At 31.7% G+C, this 20,247-nt stretch overlaps 1 protein-coding gene across 1 annotated transcript; it reads left to right on the plus strand.

Annotated features, from left to right (window-relative positions):
- The first annotated feature begins 1,078 nt into the window (after positions 1-1,078).
- LOC18107226 (triacylglycerol lipase 2) lies at positions 1,079-3,521 on the plus strand. The gene is made up of 9 exons (XM_024588725.2): positions 1,079-1,276; positions 1,387-1,506; positions 1,574-1,714; positions 1,817-1,927; positions 2,033-2,174; positions 2,292-2,334; positions 2,457-2,542; positions 2,701-2,796; positions 3,054-3,521. The coding sequence occupies exons 1-9, from the start codon at positions 1,079-1,081 to the stop codon at positions 3,383-3,385; spliced, it is 1,269 nt and encodes a 422-aa protein (XP_024444493.1). The 3' UTR covers positions 3,386-3,521.
- The last annotated feature ends 16,726 nt before the right edge of the window (positions 3,522-20,247 follow it).

Here is a 20,247-nt window from a genome sequence, read left to right on the forward strand (position 1 = left end):
AAAATATATGTAGAAGCTTTTCCGACACATATTTATACATAAAAAAATTATAAATATAAATTAAAAAGTTTATATATACATTTGTGTATGTATTGTTCACCGTCTATAATAATTGAAACACAAATGAAATGAAAAACTCTCCCAACAGCAAAGCCATGAAATCCTCACTGCAACACCATTCTAATCAAAGCATGAGGTCTAAAACTCTGTTCCAATTTTTTGTAATATTTGAATACCCATCTACAATCCCTTTTTGAACATGAATTAAATTAATTAAGATTTGTACTTCATTATTTAATATTCTTTTCAAGTCCAACTTAGCCTATGTATTTTAAAAAAATCAATTGAAAGTCTCTTTGAATTTTTTAACTCTAAGTCTTGTCACTAGACTAACTGAAACTTATAACGGATCTCTTGGTGTTACTTGAATTATATCAAATAAGCTCAAATAAAAGTTACTAATTCAAATAGAATAAATTCAATAAATTGGTACTATAACTTAAAGCCTACAATGTTATATATATATATATATATATATATATATATATATATATATATATATTGTACAGATTGTAAAGACAGGCGCAACAACCTACATAAGAACATAATAAGATTTTGACCATTCATTATGGGAGAAAGAAAAGTCCTAACTTGATTATGCATCCAACGTTTTATTCTTTCGCTGTGTTAAAATAGTAATAAGCTCACATGAAAGTTATAAATTCAAATGAAATAAATTTCAATAAATTGGTACTATAACTTATAACTTAAAGCCTGGACTGTTACCATATCTTGTATAGACAAGTGCAACAACATGTATAAGAACCGACAATTCATTATAAGAGAGAGAGAAGACTTACCAATATTTTAATGAAATTAGTAATAAGTTTGAATGAAAGTTACAAATTCAAATGAAATAAATTTCAATAAATTAGTATTGTAACTTATAAATTTCAATAAATTGGTATAAATTTCAATAAACTAGTATAAATTCAATAAGTTGCAGCTTTTTGGTCTTGCCCTCCTTTGTTCTTGCACAGTTATAACTAGATATTGCGATCAAGAGGGCATAGAAGTTATGGCTCCCCAAAGCATGTCTAGGTTGGCTTCAATTTATAGTTTTTGCGTGCTAGGCTTGATGGTTATGCCCCATCAAATATATGGCTCGAGCCGCGGCTCTTTGGCCTTAACCAGTGGCATATCAGATCACCCCCCAGCAGATGGTATATGTGCTACTTTGGTGACAATACATGGGTACAAATGCCAGGAACATGAAGTAAGATGAGCTGAAACAATAATCGGTGTTAGCCAAGTTTGTTAGAACTAGCTTGTAATACAATAAAAGAAAGTGGACTAACATGGCGTTTTCTTTGTGTTTAATTTCAGGTGGTAACCGAAGATGGATATATACTTAGCGTGCAAAGAATACCAGGAGGTCGTGTCGGCGTCGGTGGCAATGGTGATACAAAGAGGCAGCCAGTTCTCATACAGCATGGGGTGCTTGTAGTAAGTGCCTATATATTGCTTTTATATGCATGTGGCATGCATGGTTAATTTGAATTATATGATGCAGGATGGAGTGACATGGCTGCTGAATCAACCGGAACAAAATTTACCCACCATTTTAGCTGATCAAGGGTTTGATGTCTGGATTTCGAACACCAGAGGCACTAGATTTAGCAATCGGCATCTCTCTCTTCAAGTCAATCAACAGGTTTCCTACTCTCTCTCTCTCTCTCTCTCTCTCTAAATGCATGCATGCATGCATATATACATTTGTTTTTCCACAGTAGTTTGCTTAGTTCTAATAACGCAGGGATATTGGAATTGGTCATGGGATGAACTGGCGAAATTCGATCTTCCAGCAGTCTTTGATTATGTGTACAATGAAACAGGACAGAAGATACATTATGTAGGTCATTCCCAGGTATGATTCATATCTTGCCATGGAAAGAAAAATATTATTCCAACATCTTAATAACAATAATCCCTTTGGCACCTATTATAATATTAAGAGAATCTATTTCTACAGGGTACTTTGATAGCTATGGCAGCATTATCGGAAGGGTTGCTGGTGGAGAAGATCAAATCTGCAGCCTTGTTGAGCCCTGTTGCTTACTTGAATACCGTGACATCAATACTTGGTGTTGTTTGTAGAGAAGCCATTGTATGTAATTAGGTTCTATTCATTAGTACATGGTTAAATATTCTTTATTTTACTTTTATTTTTTTATGAATGATTAATCATTTAACTAAGGACTCTTATCTAATTAATCCCACCTGCTTCCAACAGGTTGCTAATTTATTTGGTGACTCTGCATTTGATCCTAAAGGGTAAGAAAGAAGAGCTGAAAACTAGTTCATACAATCACAAATTAACACCCCCTCCCCCTTAATTTTAGATATAATAACAGATTAAATAACGACTGATTTCCTTAATCTTCCTTCCTTCACAGACAGCTGCTACCATTTTTTAACATCGCCAGAACTCTATGTGATGCTCCAGGCATCGACTGCTACGGCTTGTTGGCTCCATTAACTGGTATAAATTACAATCTCTGCGCTGTTGGTGCACCTTTCTTTCATATTTACATTTTATTGAAAAAGAACAGGAAGAGTTTCCATAGTCCTCACCACATATACATCTCCTTCGCGATCATAATAAACTAAATGCTTCAATTCATTTCTTCCACTTGAAAGGCCCAAACTGCTGCCTCAATGTCTCTACTTTTCATCCGTTTATAAGGAATGAGCCACAACCTACATCAATGATGAACATCCGGCACTGTGGTCAGAGTAAGTGTGTCTACCCTGCAGAACTTTCTTTAATTATCATCGGTATACATTCATTGGCTGTTGTCATCATGTATATCTGTCCATATTCAGTGGATTTGATTTAAAATATATAGGTGTGATATAGCAAGACATGCACAGGTACAAGGGTTTGGAAATGCAAAAAATGAAACCATGCCATGAACACTATTTGTGTAATGAATTAATTTTTCCAAGTACAGTTTGCTGCTTCAATTCGCTCAAGTGAATACTTTTTTCAGGCATTCGCGAGAAGGTCGTGGCGAAATACGACTACGGATCTTCTGAAGCTAATACGGCTCGCTACGGAGAAGCGAAAGCACCTGCTTATAATCTCTCTAATATCCCCAAAAACTTGCCTCTCTTCCTAAGCTACGGAGCGCTAGATACACTGTCTGATGTTCGAGATGTCAACCTCTTACTTGGCATTCTCAAGCCCAATCATGATGTCGACAAGCTCACCATTCAATACATCAACAATTACGCTCATATGGACTTTATTATGGGAGTAAATGCCAAGGATGTTGTGTACAGTCAAGTCTTATCATTTTTCAAAAATCACACTGGTTTTTGAACTGGGCAATTATACAACAGCATATGTTTACGTTCCTTTTAGTTTTTAGGGGAAAACCATCCCTATTTTTTGGGAAATAAGAGATGGGCCATAGCTTTCAAGGCTTGTTGCAGGTTCCGTGGACGTGGGAATAAGGAACCTTGTGAAAGAATTTCGATTATTTTTATTTAATCACTCGTCTGCTGGAAGAGATTTTATATAGATGGATAGATATTAATCGTGCAATTCTAATATAATGAGTGTTCGAACATCATGTGTTCTTAATGTTATTTTCATATTAATCGCAGGGATTTTTATACAATAATATCCACGAAAATATCATTTTGGGATTATTTTTAAATTTTATCAAAAGCGTTTTTGAAACGCAGAAATAAATAGGTTGTAAGTCTTGCAAGTTGTAATGATCAACTATGCATGCACGAGTTGGAGTACAATTTTCAAGTTAATTAATTCTACATCGTCTTGCATTATGGTTGAAGATAAGTAATGGTAACTTTAGGTAATAGCATTTTAAAATTAACGGACTAATCAGTAAGCTTATAGAGTTTCTTTTCTTTTCTTTTGTGACCTCTCTGGCATGTTGCTTCTTTGGTTCTGATTTTTTCTTCTTCGTACATGAGGACCTGTTTTGCTTTTGTTTACCAGTTTTCCATCAACTTAATGGCTTTGGCTTCTTAGTAAAATAACTCAACTATTATATATATACATATAAAAAACAAGAAAATAAATCTTGTCAAGAGCTTAAAGCGAGAATTACAGTTATGGAAAGGTTTTATTAGTTTAAATTTGGCATCACAGTCAGGCTAATAATCAAAGGGTTTTAACCAACAAAAGGGAGTTGGCTGCGGTTATATTGACTGTTTTTTAGAGGTGTTGGAGTTGCAGTTTCTGCCATTCTTATTGTGTTGCTTCTATGAATGTTGAGTAGTGATGAGAAAGTCCTCTTTTGCCAAGCCTGACTGTTTGAGACTAGTACTCTCATGATTTTAGAAATGTTTTTTTCTTTTTTCATCTTGTCGGACCTTGGTGAGGGTGTGGATATATATTCTCTCATGAGATGAGAACATTTCAATAATTGTCTACAAGCATAATTACCGTGAAATCAGGTGTTTTAATTTATAATTTCTAGGTAGTCAAATTACTAATCTTTTTTTCTTCTTTTTTTTTGCTGTTTCTACAAAAGAGAGGGCATGCCTAGAAATTAATTACCAATAAATAGGCTTAGCTTTTTTGGAATGAGCACTCTATTGCAGTTAATGTGCAAAATATAGGTCAAAAAGTGACCCTAACTTATTGACACTATTGAATAATTAAAGAAAAGCGATTACATGGACAGTGTGTGCCCATAAATCCTCCCCCCCTATTGAAATTCATTATCTGTTTTAGAGATCAGCTAGCAGAGAGCAGTGGGAGTATAGATGAAACTGTAACTCTGCTCAGGAGTTGGTCCCGTGAATACTCTCAGCTAAAGCTTATGAATATCTCCAGAGCCCTTCTACTCAGGTGAACTGGGACCGTGTAGTATGGGAAACCTGGTCTCTGCCGCGATACAATTTCATTCTATGGCTTGCGGCTGTAGAGAAGTTTAAAATGAAGGACAAATTATATTCCATCCCATTGGACACCTCCCGCATGTTTTGTGGGCAAGTTGAGGAATCTCACCAACATCTTTTCTTTGCTTGCGGTTGGACATCATGCTTATGGGGGAGCATAAAATCCTGGCTGCATATACATCGCTGAATGTCGACTCTGAACAGTGGCGGAGCCACGTGGGTGCAAAAAGGGGCAATTGCCCCCTTCATTTTTTTTAAAGTATTTTCTATATTAGGATATTAATATAATAATTTGGGGAGGATTTGATACACGGAAAGTGGAAAGTTGCTGTTTACTTATATTTTAATATAATATATAATATATATTTTCAGTTTATTTACTTAAACTTTTTCCTTTTCTTTTTTCGTTTTTTTCACTAATTAATAGAGAGTCATTTTTCCTTTTGAATTGTTGTCTTCCTCTCTCTTATGCAAATTTCTTTTAAAGTCCAGATAACTAAGTAATTTCTTTAGCTTTATACTTTAAATAAATTTTTTTTTTATCTTTTCTATTTATTTCATTATCTAATTTTAGTTTTATTTTTTTATAATTAGTTATTAAAAATATTAGGGTTTATGATAATTTAGGGGTTTTAATATGAATGTGTTCAAATATGTTCAAAATAAATGTTTGAATTTACTAATTTAATCAATTAAATGTTTTTTTTTCTTATTATAAATGAATAAATTAATGTTCATGCAAAACCACTATTCTTGACACCTCTTGTATTGACATAGTAGATTATTGGAATTATTTAACTAAGGTCTCTTAGTTCTATAATTATGGATTAATTATTTAATTGAGGTCTCTTAATTTACAATGTACATATATTAATTGTCATTTTATATCACAAATTTATTTGTAATTAATTGTTAACGAAATGCTTGGAGTTAGGAGAGGGGATGGGTTTAAATCCTATAAGTTACACTTTTTCTCTCTCGGTATTTTCTCTTATTTGAAAGTATAGGATAGTATTAAAACTTGTTTCACATATTTGACTTAATGAGTTCATACAAATTTTTTGTGTGTGTCTAGAAATAATTTAAATGTCTAAAAATGATTAAGTATAATTTAATCAACATACTTATTATATACATATAGATATGAATTGAAATGAGTTTTGATGAATTGATGTATATTTTGCTATGAATATCATATGAAAGATTTAGAATTATTGTGTAACTCAACTGACTTTATTATTATGTAGTTGTGTTAATTATTATGTAGACACTAATGATAATAAAAAAAATCAGTAGGTTCATTGATTAAATTAACACGTCACTATACAAGTATTTCAAGTGTAAATCCCTTGAGAATAAATAGTTATTCAAAACTTCAAATCATGTAACTCAATCAAGTTAAAAAAAAAATTATATTGAAAAGTTATAGTATTTATTAGTAATTTGTCCCCTCATCAAAAAAATTCTGGCTCCGCCACTGACTCTGAAGATTGCTATTTGAAGGTCTTATCTCTTAACAGGGACGGAGCTAGGATTATTTGTTAGGAAAGTCAAAATTAATATAACAAGATATAATATTTATTTTAATTTATTGTACATGAGTTGTAAAACAAAACCTGTATAATTTAGTTTTATTCAAATAACTTGCTACAAACATATAATAACCTTTGTATAAGGTAAAATGTTTGGAGCAATATCAAATTGAATCAAAGCAATGAAGTTAATTTCATCTTTATAATGTATCCATCACTTTAATGTTGTTGGTCTTTATACCTATCAAATATAAACATACAAAATATATAAGAAACACTAGTTAAAGCGAAGCATTATTTATGTTTGATAAACTTTGAAATAAAGCAAAAAATAATAAAGAATGATTTTTACATATTTATTTTAATTGTGCTCGTCGTTCTTTCATAGAATAGAAATCATCGATTATCATATTAATTGTGAATCTTTCAGTAATTTCTTTTTCTATATAGACAATCAAATAATTTGCAAGAAAATTATCTTCCATCCGATTGCGAAATCTTGTTTTAACAATCTTCATCACTGAAAAAGCTCGTTCAGTAAGCTATGAGTTATCAATATTTTTCCTTTTTTTTCAAAAAAAAATCAATTCTTCTTATTTTGTTCATGGTTCAACCTAAAATCAAAACATATATCGTAAGAAAAAATTGATAATTTTGGTGACTCTACTAAAGATAAAATATAAAAAAAAATCCAAGCAAAATCAAAACAAACCAATAAAACATATCTAATTAATTAGAAAAAAATCACTATAACAACAATTCAAAAAACAATTGGTAGAACTAGCAAATATGAGGAAAAAAAGAGCAAAAATGATAGAATTATAAAAAAAAAAAAACCTCATCAAATTATTAACAAACATCTCAAAACAAAACAAAATTAGATTTTAAATTTAAGTTACCTTGTTTTGTTTGATGAAAGATAAATTAATTGGTGTCTCTGCTTTAATCTTTTTGTAGAAAAATTTTACTCGTAATTTGTGTTTTTATTTCTGTTTTTGATCGGCTGCATGATTTATATTAGGGTAAATTGGTGGCTCTATTTTTTATTTCAAAAAGTAATGCCTTTATATTTTTTTTCTTTCCCACGTAGGTCAAGAGTAAATTCAAAAGAAATCAAAAGTAAAGTCATACTTAATTTAAGACTCCCCTCTTTAAACAAAAATATATAACATCTATCCTCACATTTAATTACCCAATAAAACCCAGTAATAAAAAAAAAATGTCTTACAAGGAGGCCAGGCTCCTGCTTGCTCCCCTTGCTTCCGCCCCTGCCTCCAGAGGAAATAATATTGAAGCAAGAATACGGAAAGTCTCTTTAGGACTCACAGTCTATCTAGGGGGAAAGAAACAAGAGGATATTTGAAATTCTATTGCATCTCCATGGAATCTCTCTTCCGGAAATTCTTAGTGATGTTCTTCAAAGTTTTTCACTTTCATGAGAAGGATCACAATTGCCTTAATCTTGGCTGATGTGCGGTTGCCGCCTGACCTATGTTCGATAATTTTTGACGAGTTGAATCATATATATTTGCATGGTTGATAATTATTCTCTCCTAGTGTCTGCTCTCCTAGCTGGCTTCTGCTTGGTTTTAGGATGCAATGCTGAATCTACGATTTTTGTTTTTGATGGCGTGCGGGTTCGGAATGGCCTGGCCTCTCTTTTCTTCTTGATATGCTGTAGTGACTGGATTTTTTAGCGCTGCATGGCTCTTTTGTTAGTTAACTTCAGCACCTATTGTAGGTATAGGTTCCTTAGTTATCCAATTTTGTTTATATTTTTATGTTAAGGGATCTTGTTTTCCTCTCTAGTTTTGCATTGTAATATGTGTAATGTTAGTTTAATTTGCTTTTCTTGGAAAGATGTTCCTTTAGATTTTTCATGTTTGTATATGTGACTTGCTTCCCAGCTTTGTTTCTTTTTTATCTTCATTTAAACTTACATATGATTAAAAAAATAATAATAATAAGAAAAGAGATCACACGTGCATAATTAATAGAGAGAGAGAGAGAGAGATCACATGTGCATGCTCATAAGCATTATTTAAAGCTACATCTTTGGGAGTTCTGTTTACATGAAAAATTAACAAATGCATGTCTGGTAAAGGAAAAAAAGAAAAAAAAAGAGGGATGCAATCGCAATATTAAATGATATATATATATATATATGCGAGAAATAATATTTCACAGAAAAGAAGTTCAAACTTCAAGCTGCTGCTTCTTCTTCTTCTTCTTCTTTTATAAATGAAGGAATACTAAGGGTAATTGATTGAGTTTACTTTATGGTCTTGATTTTACAAGTTACTAATATTAAATATTATGTAACGATCAGCTTCTATTTCTAGTCCTCTCTTCTTTATTGGGACTGACCCTTTTGATCGCATAGTGACATTTAACTTTCCAAGGCAATCAGAATTTTTTTTTATTAATATAAATGTCTGGATCAGCTTGGATGTAATTTGACTAATCATATGAGCTTTAAAATTAACGATCATATATGTCTTCAGTAATTCTGAGATTTGTAAGACTCGAACTAGTAATTTTTAAAAAATAAACTCAAAACTTAATTAGTTAAGCAACAACTCTTAAAGTTTAATTAAATTTAGATATGGTTATTGTTGTACTTGTTATTCTTATATCCGAGATATGAAGGAAGGGCTTATCCTTGGTATTTTCAGGAATATTCCTAGAAAACACTAATACAGTCCAGGCTCTAATTTTGTCTGCCTGTACCGGAACGCTAGTACATTTCAAATGTCTTTCATTTTAATTTATTTCTTATGTGACACTTATAAATTATAATTAGCATTGATTTTTTTTGTTGAAAAAATGGGAAGATAAACATGCAATACCAAGTCGGGATACAATGTTTTGTGCTACGTATAGTTCTAATCTATGTAACATCATATTCTTATTTTCAATTTATGATGCAGGATGGAATGGCATGGCTCTTGAATCCACCGGAACAAAACTTACCATTGATTTTAGACGATGAAGGATTTGATGTATGGATTGCTAGCACTCGAAGGCACAAGATTTAGCACTCGAGGCACAAGATTAAAGGCATTTAAGATATGTTATTTTTCAAAATATTTTATATTTGAAAATATATTAAAATAATATTTTTTTTATTTTAAATTTTGTTTTTACATTAATACATCAAAATAATCCAAAAACACTAAAAAGTTAATTTAAAGCAAAAGAATTAAAATTTGATAAAAAAAAAAACCGGTTCAATCGCAGCCTGATGTGAACCTCTAGATCACATGGTAAAAGAACCCCCAACAAAGATAATACTTCCATAAGAAAGTCGAAAATCAGGTTTGAGAAGTGTAACATAATGAAAATCTATTTCAAGACACCAATACTATTGGAATTAAATCGAATGACCACAAAAGCTTAGTTATACCTTGATAAGTCATATTTGATCTTTGTCCCAACAAAGATAATGTGTTGCATAACGTAAAACACAAGTTTATTTCATAAACTCATCGTTACCTGTTTTTCAGTAAACAAAACACTTGTATAATGTTTCAAACAATCCTAATGGATTCCCATATATGAGCTGATTTGAGCTCACTTATAAAATTGACCAAAATAAATAACAATAAACCAAAGACTAAGAAGAAAATAATAAAAATAAAAAATTAATATCTTAGATATGCTAGAATCAGATTTGTCACCTCTAAGAAGTTCCAAATAGACTAGAAAATCTGATTTAAATGTGAAATTAATTTTGAAGTCTTCTTGTCTTGTTGTGCTTGACTTTCTTGTTTTATATGGACAATTAATAAATAAAATCTCTCTTTTTTATACCTGTCAATTTAGTTTTCTTCTTAGAATGGGAGAATCGTTAATTAATTCTTCCTAACTTAGAAAACCAGATCTGGCAGCCCCCTAGCATCCTTTGTTAACTAGGAAACTTTCTTCTGTATAGATAAATATTTTCCTAAATAATAGGGAAAATAATGAACAAAATCTCCTTGAATATTTTGTTGATTTAACCTTGTAAAATTAGAAAATCAACTCTAAACAAATCTGATTTAATCCCAACATCTTAATTAACCTAAGTTAACTTTGGACCCCATGTGCCCCAAACTCATATTCATTAATAAAGACCAAATTAGATTCAAAATATACTCTAAATAAACTTTCTTTGCTGGTAAAAATATCTCATGTATAACCTATCCCGATGTGGCTAAATTATCCATAAAAAAAATTAGGTCGAACTTATTATTCATAAGAACCTTAATTTATCCGAATGGATCTCTAGATAAAAACTCACCATAAAACACTCAAGGCTGAACTACGTATTAGCCCTCACTTCCCTTCGAGCGCGCCTTTGAGCCCTCGCTTTCTTTTTTCGAGCGCGCCTTTGAGCCCTCGCTTCCTCTTTGAGCGCCTTTGAGCCCTCGCTTCCCTTCGAGCGCGCCTTTGAGCCCTCGCTTTCTTTTTTCGAGAGCGCTTTTGAGCCCTCGCTTCCTCTTCGAGTGCCTTTGAGCTCTCGCTTCTTTTCGAGCGTGTCTTTGAGCCCTTGTTTCCTTTCGAGCACGCCTTCGAGCCCTCGACCATTCTTTTGAGTGCGCCTTCGAGCCCTCATTTTCCTTTTTTTTTTTAATTGGGTAGGTCACCCATCACAATGAGACCCTTTCTTTGTATTTTTCCACTTGGATAGGTCACCCATTACAATAAGACCACTTCTAAACAAAAAACACAAAACAAAACAAAACAAAACACAAAAACAAAAACAAAAAAATTGGTCATCTTCCAAATGACTTGTTTCTTGATTTCTACATTTCCCTGTAAAAGTCATATTTTAATCTACTGTTTTCAAGACTCTTTAAAAAAAAAAGGGAAAGTTCTTTCTGTATCTACTTTTCTTTATAAATTTACTACACAAAGCTAAAGGAAAATGAAATTTTCCAATATCTTTGCATCGTAAATATTATAAAGAGGGGGCAGCACCTAATTTTTGACTCTTTTATGTTAATTATTATTATTTTATTTACTAAAAATGATGAAAAAATGATAAAAAAAAATAATGATGAAAAACAAGTAAAAATAAAATAAATGAAGAATGAATTAAAATTTGGGTTAATAGCAACATGATTGGAAGGTTAAAGATTTAATTGAATTTTTGACTAATCAAGAGTTTAATTGGAGAATTGATAAGTTTTGAGACTTGATTAAGCTTGAAATTGATTTAATTAATCCAGTCAAGGGTTTGATTGGAAAATTGATAAATTTTTTAGACTTGATTAAGCTTGGAATTAATTTAATTAATCCAATCAAGGGTTTAATTTGAGAATTGACAAGTTTTAGACTTAATTAAGTTTGGAATTAACTTATTCAGGGACTTAATTGAAGAAATATTAAAGTTTGGGGTCAAAATTGCAAAATTAAAGTCCAAGGATTAGCTTGAAAAAGCGCCGAAATACAGGGGTCCAATTATAATTTACCCAGGGGCTTGATTACACGATTTCAGAACTTCAGTGACTAGATTGAAAATGGCCATTCCCATCACACAAACGGCGCCGGTTTTAGAAATCATTCATCGCCTTCTTCGTCTCCTTCCACAGGAACGGTTTCTGCAGTAATGGCTTTGAAGCCGTTTCAATTGTAGAGATGCTTGGCATTCTCTGGCTATAAAGCCAGAGAAGATGAGAGAGCGCGGAGAGAGGAACACGAAAAAAGACTGGGAGAGAAACAGAACCAGGGGAAAATTTTGGTCCATCAACCAGCAGCACCTCGTGCTTTTACCACCATTGTCTTCGTCTTGAACGGAGAAGACTGGACAGAGAACTAGAAAAGGAAAGAGCAGAACCGAGGAGAGGAAGAAGAAAACAGGAAGGAGGGAGAAAAACTAAAAAACAGAGGGGGAAGAGAAACGAAAAAAAAAGAGAACAACCAGAGGGAGCTTACGTTCAACCGGCAGAGCGTCATGCCTTTATTACCATCTCCTTCGTCCTAAGCAGGATGGGAACCGAGAGAAACCAGGGTACCAGACTTTCGTTCCTTTCTTCTCAAGAAAACAGAGGAGGCCACGAGCGGAGGACGAAGAAAAGAGGCAGAAGACGCAGGACACCGAGAGAAAACAGTGAGCATAAAAGGTAGGAGGAGACAAGCAGAAGGGAAGAACCTAAGCAGAGGAAAGCCACCGTGACCAGAACCATCGTTGCTACTGCCTTCGGTGTTTCCAGAACCAGGTAAGTAAGCTTCACTTCCCCCGCTTTTCATTTTAATTCACATCCTTTACCTGCTCATGCACGCGTGATTTAGTTCACGCGTGCTTCATGTTGCCCAGCCGGGTCACTGGCTTGGGCCAGTGACCGGGCCGGGCCGGCTGGGTCCAGCCCAGCCCCAAAAAAATAAAAAATAATAAAAACGAAAAAATAAAAATAGAAAGTGTAGAAATAAAAATTTTGCATGTCTTAGGAAAAATGCATTTTTGTCAATTTATTGACTGATATCAGGACTAGAAATTAAAAAAAAAAGAAAATATACTGATTTTTTTTCGTAGTTACGAATTTTTACTAACGCCAGAGTTAGAATTATTCATGGTGGAATTTTTACCAACGTCAAAGTTAGAATTATTCGGGGTGAAATTTTTACCAACGCCAGAGTTGGAATTTCGGGGTCGAATATTTATTGGCGCCAGAGTCAAGAATATTATAAACAAATCATCATAGCATAAGCGAATAGATGTTTAGCAATTTAAGACAAAACAAGTAATGCAGTCTATTTCAGTCAGAACGTTTAAGGGGTGATAATATCTTTTTTTTTACGTAACTAGTCTCATACCATAAAATCTATGTTGATCAGTTAGGGTTTCTATTGAGCATAATATTATATGATAATTTTTTAAATAAGATATTTTTCTTTAAAAGAATAAGATACCATATATATTTTATTTTTTTTATAATCAAGAAATTTTAAAATCGTTGCTATTTCAGTTGTGATGTCAGGTGAGAAAGTTATAATTAAAATTAAGCAATAGTATGTGCGAGTTGAGTCTATTCGAGAACAAGACTTGTTATTTATTAATTAATGCAAAAATATGTTTGAAATTTATAGTACAATTTGGTAGCAAACTAGTACCAAAGCTTGAACTCAGGGGATTAGAAAAACGGATACTACAATACTAGTGTTACGTCAATCAATATCTTGTAGCAGGCACGAACCTTTTCTAATAATAATAATAATAATAAAGTTTTGTTTTTTCAATCTAATCAATTATGTCAGGATTTCTGGAATCGGTCGTGGGATGAACTCGTGGTCTTCAATCTACCAGCTGTTTTTTACTATGTCTGCAGCCAAACAGGACAAAAGCATTTTTCATGAGTCTTTGAAAGCCATTTATCAATTATTTCATTCAAACTATTTTTTTCTTGTAAATATATTAAAATAATATTATTTTAAAAAATTATTTTTAATATTAATGACCTTAAAAGAACAAACGAGCCATACTAACTTAAAGAAATAAGAAGAACACAACCAAAAGATCCTACTACTGAAACTAAACTAAATACCTGAAAAATATAAATGGAGAGGTGAGTCCAAACACTCATTGAAAGGTAATAATTATAATACATGCTAATATATATTTTTAGATAAGTGAATACGGTTACATAAATCAAATACCGAACGAAACATGTATATTAAAGGTATCATACTAAATGGTGTACAAAAGAAATATGCATGTTAGAATTACATATCATATTATTGACATTCTACTCGTCATTTATATATGTATATAACTGTGGGAGGCCAATCCGCACAGTACTAACACCCTACTTGCCAGCTAGGAAATATAATATCATTTGCACACAAGCTAACTATTCTCTGTTAACATGGAGTAACTAACTACCCTCCATTAGCTTGAAGTTTTTGACAGCTGTCTAAATAGGGTAACAAGAATCATGAGCTCAAATGAACAAATAGTATGGATATAGGGTTCATGGTTTATCATTAAGATTCATAATGTAAGCATGGTCACATCAGAACAAATATAAAAGATATATGAACCATGTTCAAATTAAACAAGCATATGATGAGTGTGTGTGTGTGTGTAGTATGGATATATTAGAAATTATCTCACTCATTCAAAAAATGGAGCAAAAAGATAAACAAATGGAAAACCAGAGATTACTAATGCTTGCTAGGAGGAACGTCGATATAACCTTTAACGGATATGAAAAACACGAAAAACCAACTCATAACAACATAACATAAAAGATTAAAACCCTAAACTTAGAGACTGAATCCTAATAATAAAGTCGAACTGATTCACTCAATCGATTTTGAACATAACCCAAACTAATCCAACCTAATAGACTCGATTAACCGCCACTGCAGGGTCAACTGGTCATCTAGATTAACCAACTAGTCGACCATCACATAAACCAACCAGTCGGCCGGTTTAGACCAATCAGTCGCCTGGTAGCAATAAGTGAATTGATCAAATATCTGCAGAACCCAAAAATAATAGACATTTTGTTCTTCAATAAAACATAATCAAGACATGAACTGGTTTGTTTCAGTCCAACTAGTCACCCTAAAACATCAATTAGTTTTCTTAATTAATCAGACCATCAAATCAATATAAAAACCCTAACTTCTTCATTAATCCTTCCATAAACAACCTAAAAATAAAAATAAAAAACACAGGAGGAAAACACTCACTTATTACTTTCACCTATCTTGAACCTAAAAAATCAAGATAAAAAACTAAAATCCTTGGTTTGATGAGGGGAGGGTCACGACAACTAGAAGAATTAGAAGAGAGAAAACAATTCTCTTACAACTTTTCCATATATACCTAAGTTAATTAGGTTGAGTTTGGGCTGAACTTTGGGTTCGGGTTTGATGGGCCAAAACATGGGTCTTACATCTTTATATACCTTAATCAATATATAGACAATACCCTTAACACATTTTGTTTATTCTCAAATCAGAGAGAAAAACATTTTGTTAGATGTCAATGGCAAAACACCTTATTATTTTTTTAAAAAATACTTTATGTCAACATAATCAGTACATACAAGAATTTGAATCCCAAAACTGAATGTATATTATCCCTATAATCTGAAACAACTCTAATTGACAGTGAAATTCGATAGCTTTAGCATCCTTCTTAGAAGGGTTACTAGTTGACAAGTTTCGAGGCCGTTTGTTTTTACAGTTTAAACTGATTTTCATGATTTGTTTTCAATTTTTTTTTATGTTTATGGATCAATTTTGATGTGCTGATATCAAATATGATTTTCAAAAAATGAAAAAAAATTGATTTTCATGCATTTCTGAGCGAAAAACACTTTGAAAAGCAACCAGCACCACACTCCCAAACACTATATCAGAAGTGTTGTTGTGCCCCATTACTTATTTGAGCCACATGAACACTGCATTTGGTGTTGTCGTTGCTAAAGCCTTTGTTGGTGAGGTATGTTATTACATAAGTGTGCTATATATATAAATACACATGAATATAATAAAATCACGGGTAACCAACCAATTGACTTCAGGGTATATTAAACCAACATATGGTATGTGATAATCAAGTGAATTATCTGGAAAGAGGAGCCTAAAACTAATTTGTTGGTATTTGTTATAAGACATATACACTTAACTGTTCTGAATGAGAATTCCATATGGAGAGATCACATATGTCTATAGAAAGGCTCATATGACGGTTATGTAAGTGATCTATAGACTTGAGATCATTAAGTTATCTTATATAGAGAATGTTACACTTTGATCTTGTTACATGTTATCTTAATCAAGATAACGTAGGGGCAAACATTGGGTATAATATGAATTATATGAAGGTACTTGAGTGCTCAAGAGAGGATTCATCACCCTATGTGAATTAGAAAAAAATGTTCAATTTGTTCTCAAATAGTGTTGACTAAGAAATCCTTGGCTAAGGTGGAATGAGATTTAAAAAGAGTTTCAAATCTTATTCAAATGATCAATGACTATTATATAAAGAGCAAATATTATTTAAAAGGACTACTCATGGAAGCTGTGAATGACATATTGCTTAAAATTGACGAGCCTACCAATTACTTGGAAGTAATATATGATATTTATTTCAAGAAATGACTTAAAGCTATGGACTTCATGTACTAACCAATTTTGAAATTTGGTCGATCCACCTGAAGGGATAAAACCTAATGGATCTAAACATGTCTTTAAGAGAAAGACTAATATGAAGATATAAAACTCAATGGATTTAGAATTTAGGGTTCTTAATTTGGGATTTGTAAAAGGTTTAATTTAGTCATTGTTCTTCCAATTATGGCACATGCACCTTTAATTGAAATAAAAACTTTTAATTGCATGCAATTTAACCTCGCTAGACTCAAATATCATCCCTGAAGTTTCACGCCATTTTTGTTTATTTTTGTTTTGATCTTTGGTTTTTGATTTATTCAATTGGACTTCTAATTGACCATCAAACTTTTAATTTTTTTCAATTTGGCCCCTAATTTCACCAATTTCTACCCTAAAATTGCGCGCCATTTATAGTTTAGTCCTTGGTCTTGCATTTCTTTAATCAAACCCCTATTTGGCTACCAAACTTTAAGTTTTTCACAATTAAGCCCTTGATTTGGCCAATTAAGCTTTTCAAAGTCTAATTTCAGCCCCAAACTTCAATTTCTTTAAATTAAGACCCAAAATTAACTCCAAAAAATTGATTTTGTTTGCAACTAAGTCCTCAATAAAATTAATTAAGCCTTCCAAAATTCTTATTGAGTTCTTCTTCATCCAAATTTGTATTTCTTTACCCCAAATACAAATATTTTCATCCAATAGATCTTTTTTCAATTAGAATTAGGTTGTCAATTTTATCAATCTTGTACATTTTGTTCCTTTAACTTTTCACTTGTCATTTTGGTATTTCACCATAAACTTGGGCAACCTTTTGAGCTTTCTTATGTGTATCCTCTTATATTTTGGATTGTTTTTCCTTTTTTTTCCTTTCTTGATTTTTATTAGTGTGTTGGTAAACTGTTAGAAAATTAACCCAAAAATAAAATAAATATATATGTATTAAATTATGTAAAATGAAGTTTTATGGATTAAAACATAGAGGAAAGACAAGTTGTACTAATTTCACCGAGATAGAATACTTGGGTAAGATATACTTCATGAATTATAGCATAGTGACAATATTGTAAATAATAATTTATAGGGGCAAATAAATAGCTTTCTTGGCTTCTCTTGGAAGCCGAGAGCTGTCGACTATAGAGGGAAAAAAAATAGCAAAAATCTCATGATTTCTTTTAACTTTTTTCAATAAAAACACTTAAAAGAGGATGATTTAAGTGTTTAAAGAAGTTTTTAAGCATTAAAACAAAGGATTTCAAGTTTTGGGAAGGGTTATAAGCTTAGAAAAATAGATGCTAGAAGTTAGGGAGAGAAAGATAAGAAGAGGTGAAGAAAGCTTGAATTTCTCATCAATTTCTTTGTGATTTCTTGTGATTAGGAGGTTTTACCATGATTAATTTTAACTTTGGTATGTTTTGAAGCTTAGGAAGACATGTGTATATTATAGAAAATTGAATTTTTTAGGTTGAAATGTTTAAATTTATATTCTTTATTAAGAATCATGTTCTTGGGCATGAATTATGAATGAGTAATGAGTGAATTGTGGAAAAATTAAAGAAAAACCATGTTCCCCTTTGAATGGCCATTTCGGCCAAGTTAGTGTGAATAATTCTAAAATGTTTTGTCCAAATTAACATGAAATTGATGGTCAATTATGTGATATGATGAAATAAATGATTGGGTGAAAGGAGTTTTAAATCTAAAGGTGATGAGTTGCAAGTGACATAATGGGTATCAAAAACAAAATAATGCATTTGTATGGTTGAGAACAACATAATAAGAGTTCGAGAAAAATGAATATGTGGGTGAACCAATGGTAATTCATGATATGATAAGTAGATTGGATGGATTAACAAATCCATAATTGAACTACAGTATGATTTATGGGTATTATTTGAGATTTTTAAATCTATGAAATAAATTAAGTATGAAATATGGACAAACTATTGAATCCATGGTTGAACCAAGATTACTAGGTTGATATGAGATGAATTACAAGCCAATGTGTATAAAGATATGAAGTTATGTTTATTTTAGGGAAGATTTATTTAATGAAAGATTATGAACACACATTTAACTGTCAAGTTAAAAGGACAAGATGTACAAAGAATGTTTGAAATCAAAATGTGATTTTGCATATCAAATTTATTATAATCCTTAAAAAAGATTGAAATTTTAAGAATTGAATAAGGGAGACTATCTATATACTTGAATGCTAATAAGTTATTATTGGAAGACATAATCAATTGATTTATATAATAAAAGGAATTATAGAGTCTAAACTTGAAGAATTATACATTAGAAAAGATAAGGACTATAATGTTACATCCCATGTGATGTAATAATGGAGATAAATTGTTAATGTAAATCTGAAAGAAAATATAAGTGTAGCATTTATGAAGTATGTTTGTAAGAGAATTGCAAGCATGCGATTAACAGAGTCGATCATGGTATTATGAGAACAATTATATATATATATATATATATATATATATATATATATATATATATATATATATAATTGTTATATATTATGAGAACAATTATATATATAGATGTAGTGTTATGATGTGTTTATATTTTTTAAAGGTAGTCGTAGTTCTATTAGTTTTATATATGATACAAATATTTATAATGGATCTTAATTTTATGATATAGATACACTTAATCATTTGTCTCAAAAGTCGGACTATCTCATGGATTTATTGTAGAGATAAAAATTTATATAGAAATTCAATGTTTTATAAGTAAATTTGTTTTGCACTCTTTTAATTAATAAAATACTAGAAATTGTTGAACTAGAGCACAAAAATGTCTTGTTATTATTTGATGTCGATAATTATATCAAAGGGCATGGCTAATGTTGATTTATAATTGTATATATAGATTTATATATTTTAGGTGCATATTCAAAGGAAATTGACGAGGATTATCATTAAGGGTATGCCTAAAGCTATTTGTGATTTGGAATATAGGTGGATTGTTTTGCATTGGATGTTATTGATGCCATTGTAGGTAATTTAGAGCATGAAGAAAATTTAGATGGAGCTCTAGAATAGAGAAAATTTTGCTGAAATTTCATTGAAGTGGGTAGCTCTAGAATAAAATGTACTATGAAGGTTACTCACGTCGTGGGGTGGTCTGCGCCGCGACGTAATCGATGACGACGGAGGCTTTTATCATGCCTCTTGATGAGGTGTTGTGTAAGAAAGGTTTTTGGATTTAATCATAAAATTATAATTAATGTTCAGGAGTCATCACTTAGTATTATGGTCATTAGGAACCTATGGTTTGCGAAAGTCTGGGTAAGGCACTCGTTGTGCAAGGGGAAGACACATCACTCCCGGTGCACTCTACCTAAGGTAAGCTGCATTGTTGTTTAATTGTTTTTCTAGGTCGGGTTTATATTCGTTGGTCTTTTTTAATGTTCAAGGTAGATCTCTCTTCATGAGAAAATCTCTACCTTATTGGGTTAAATCCTAACCGTTCTAAAGTCTAAATTTTAGCATCGCATTTATTTACACCTTGTATCTTTAATACATGATGGTGTACTTTATCCTGTAATTTTACACCCCACAAATATTAAAGTCTACATCTGGACCCTAAAAAAAGATTGAAAAAAGGTTTTTGATATTTTGGTCAAACGCTAATGGATGATCATAAACTGGTT

Source organism: Populus trichocarpa, chromosome 17, assembly GCF_000002775.5.
Source record: "Populus trichocarpa isolate Nisqually-1 chromosome 17, P.trichocarpa_v4.1, whole genome shotgun sequence".
Taxonomy (NCBI): domain Eukaryota; kingdom Viridiplantae; phylum Streptophyta; class Magnoliopsida; order Malpighiales; family Salicaceae; genus Populus; species Populus trichocarpa.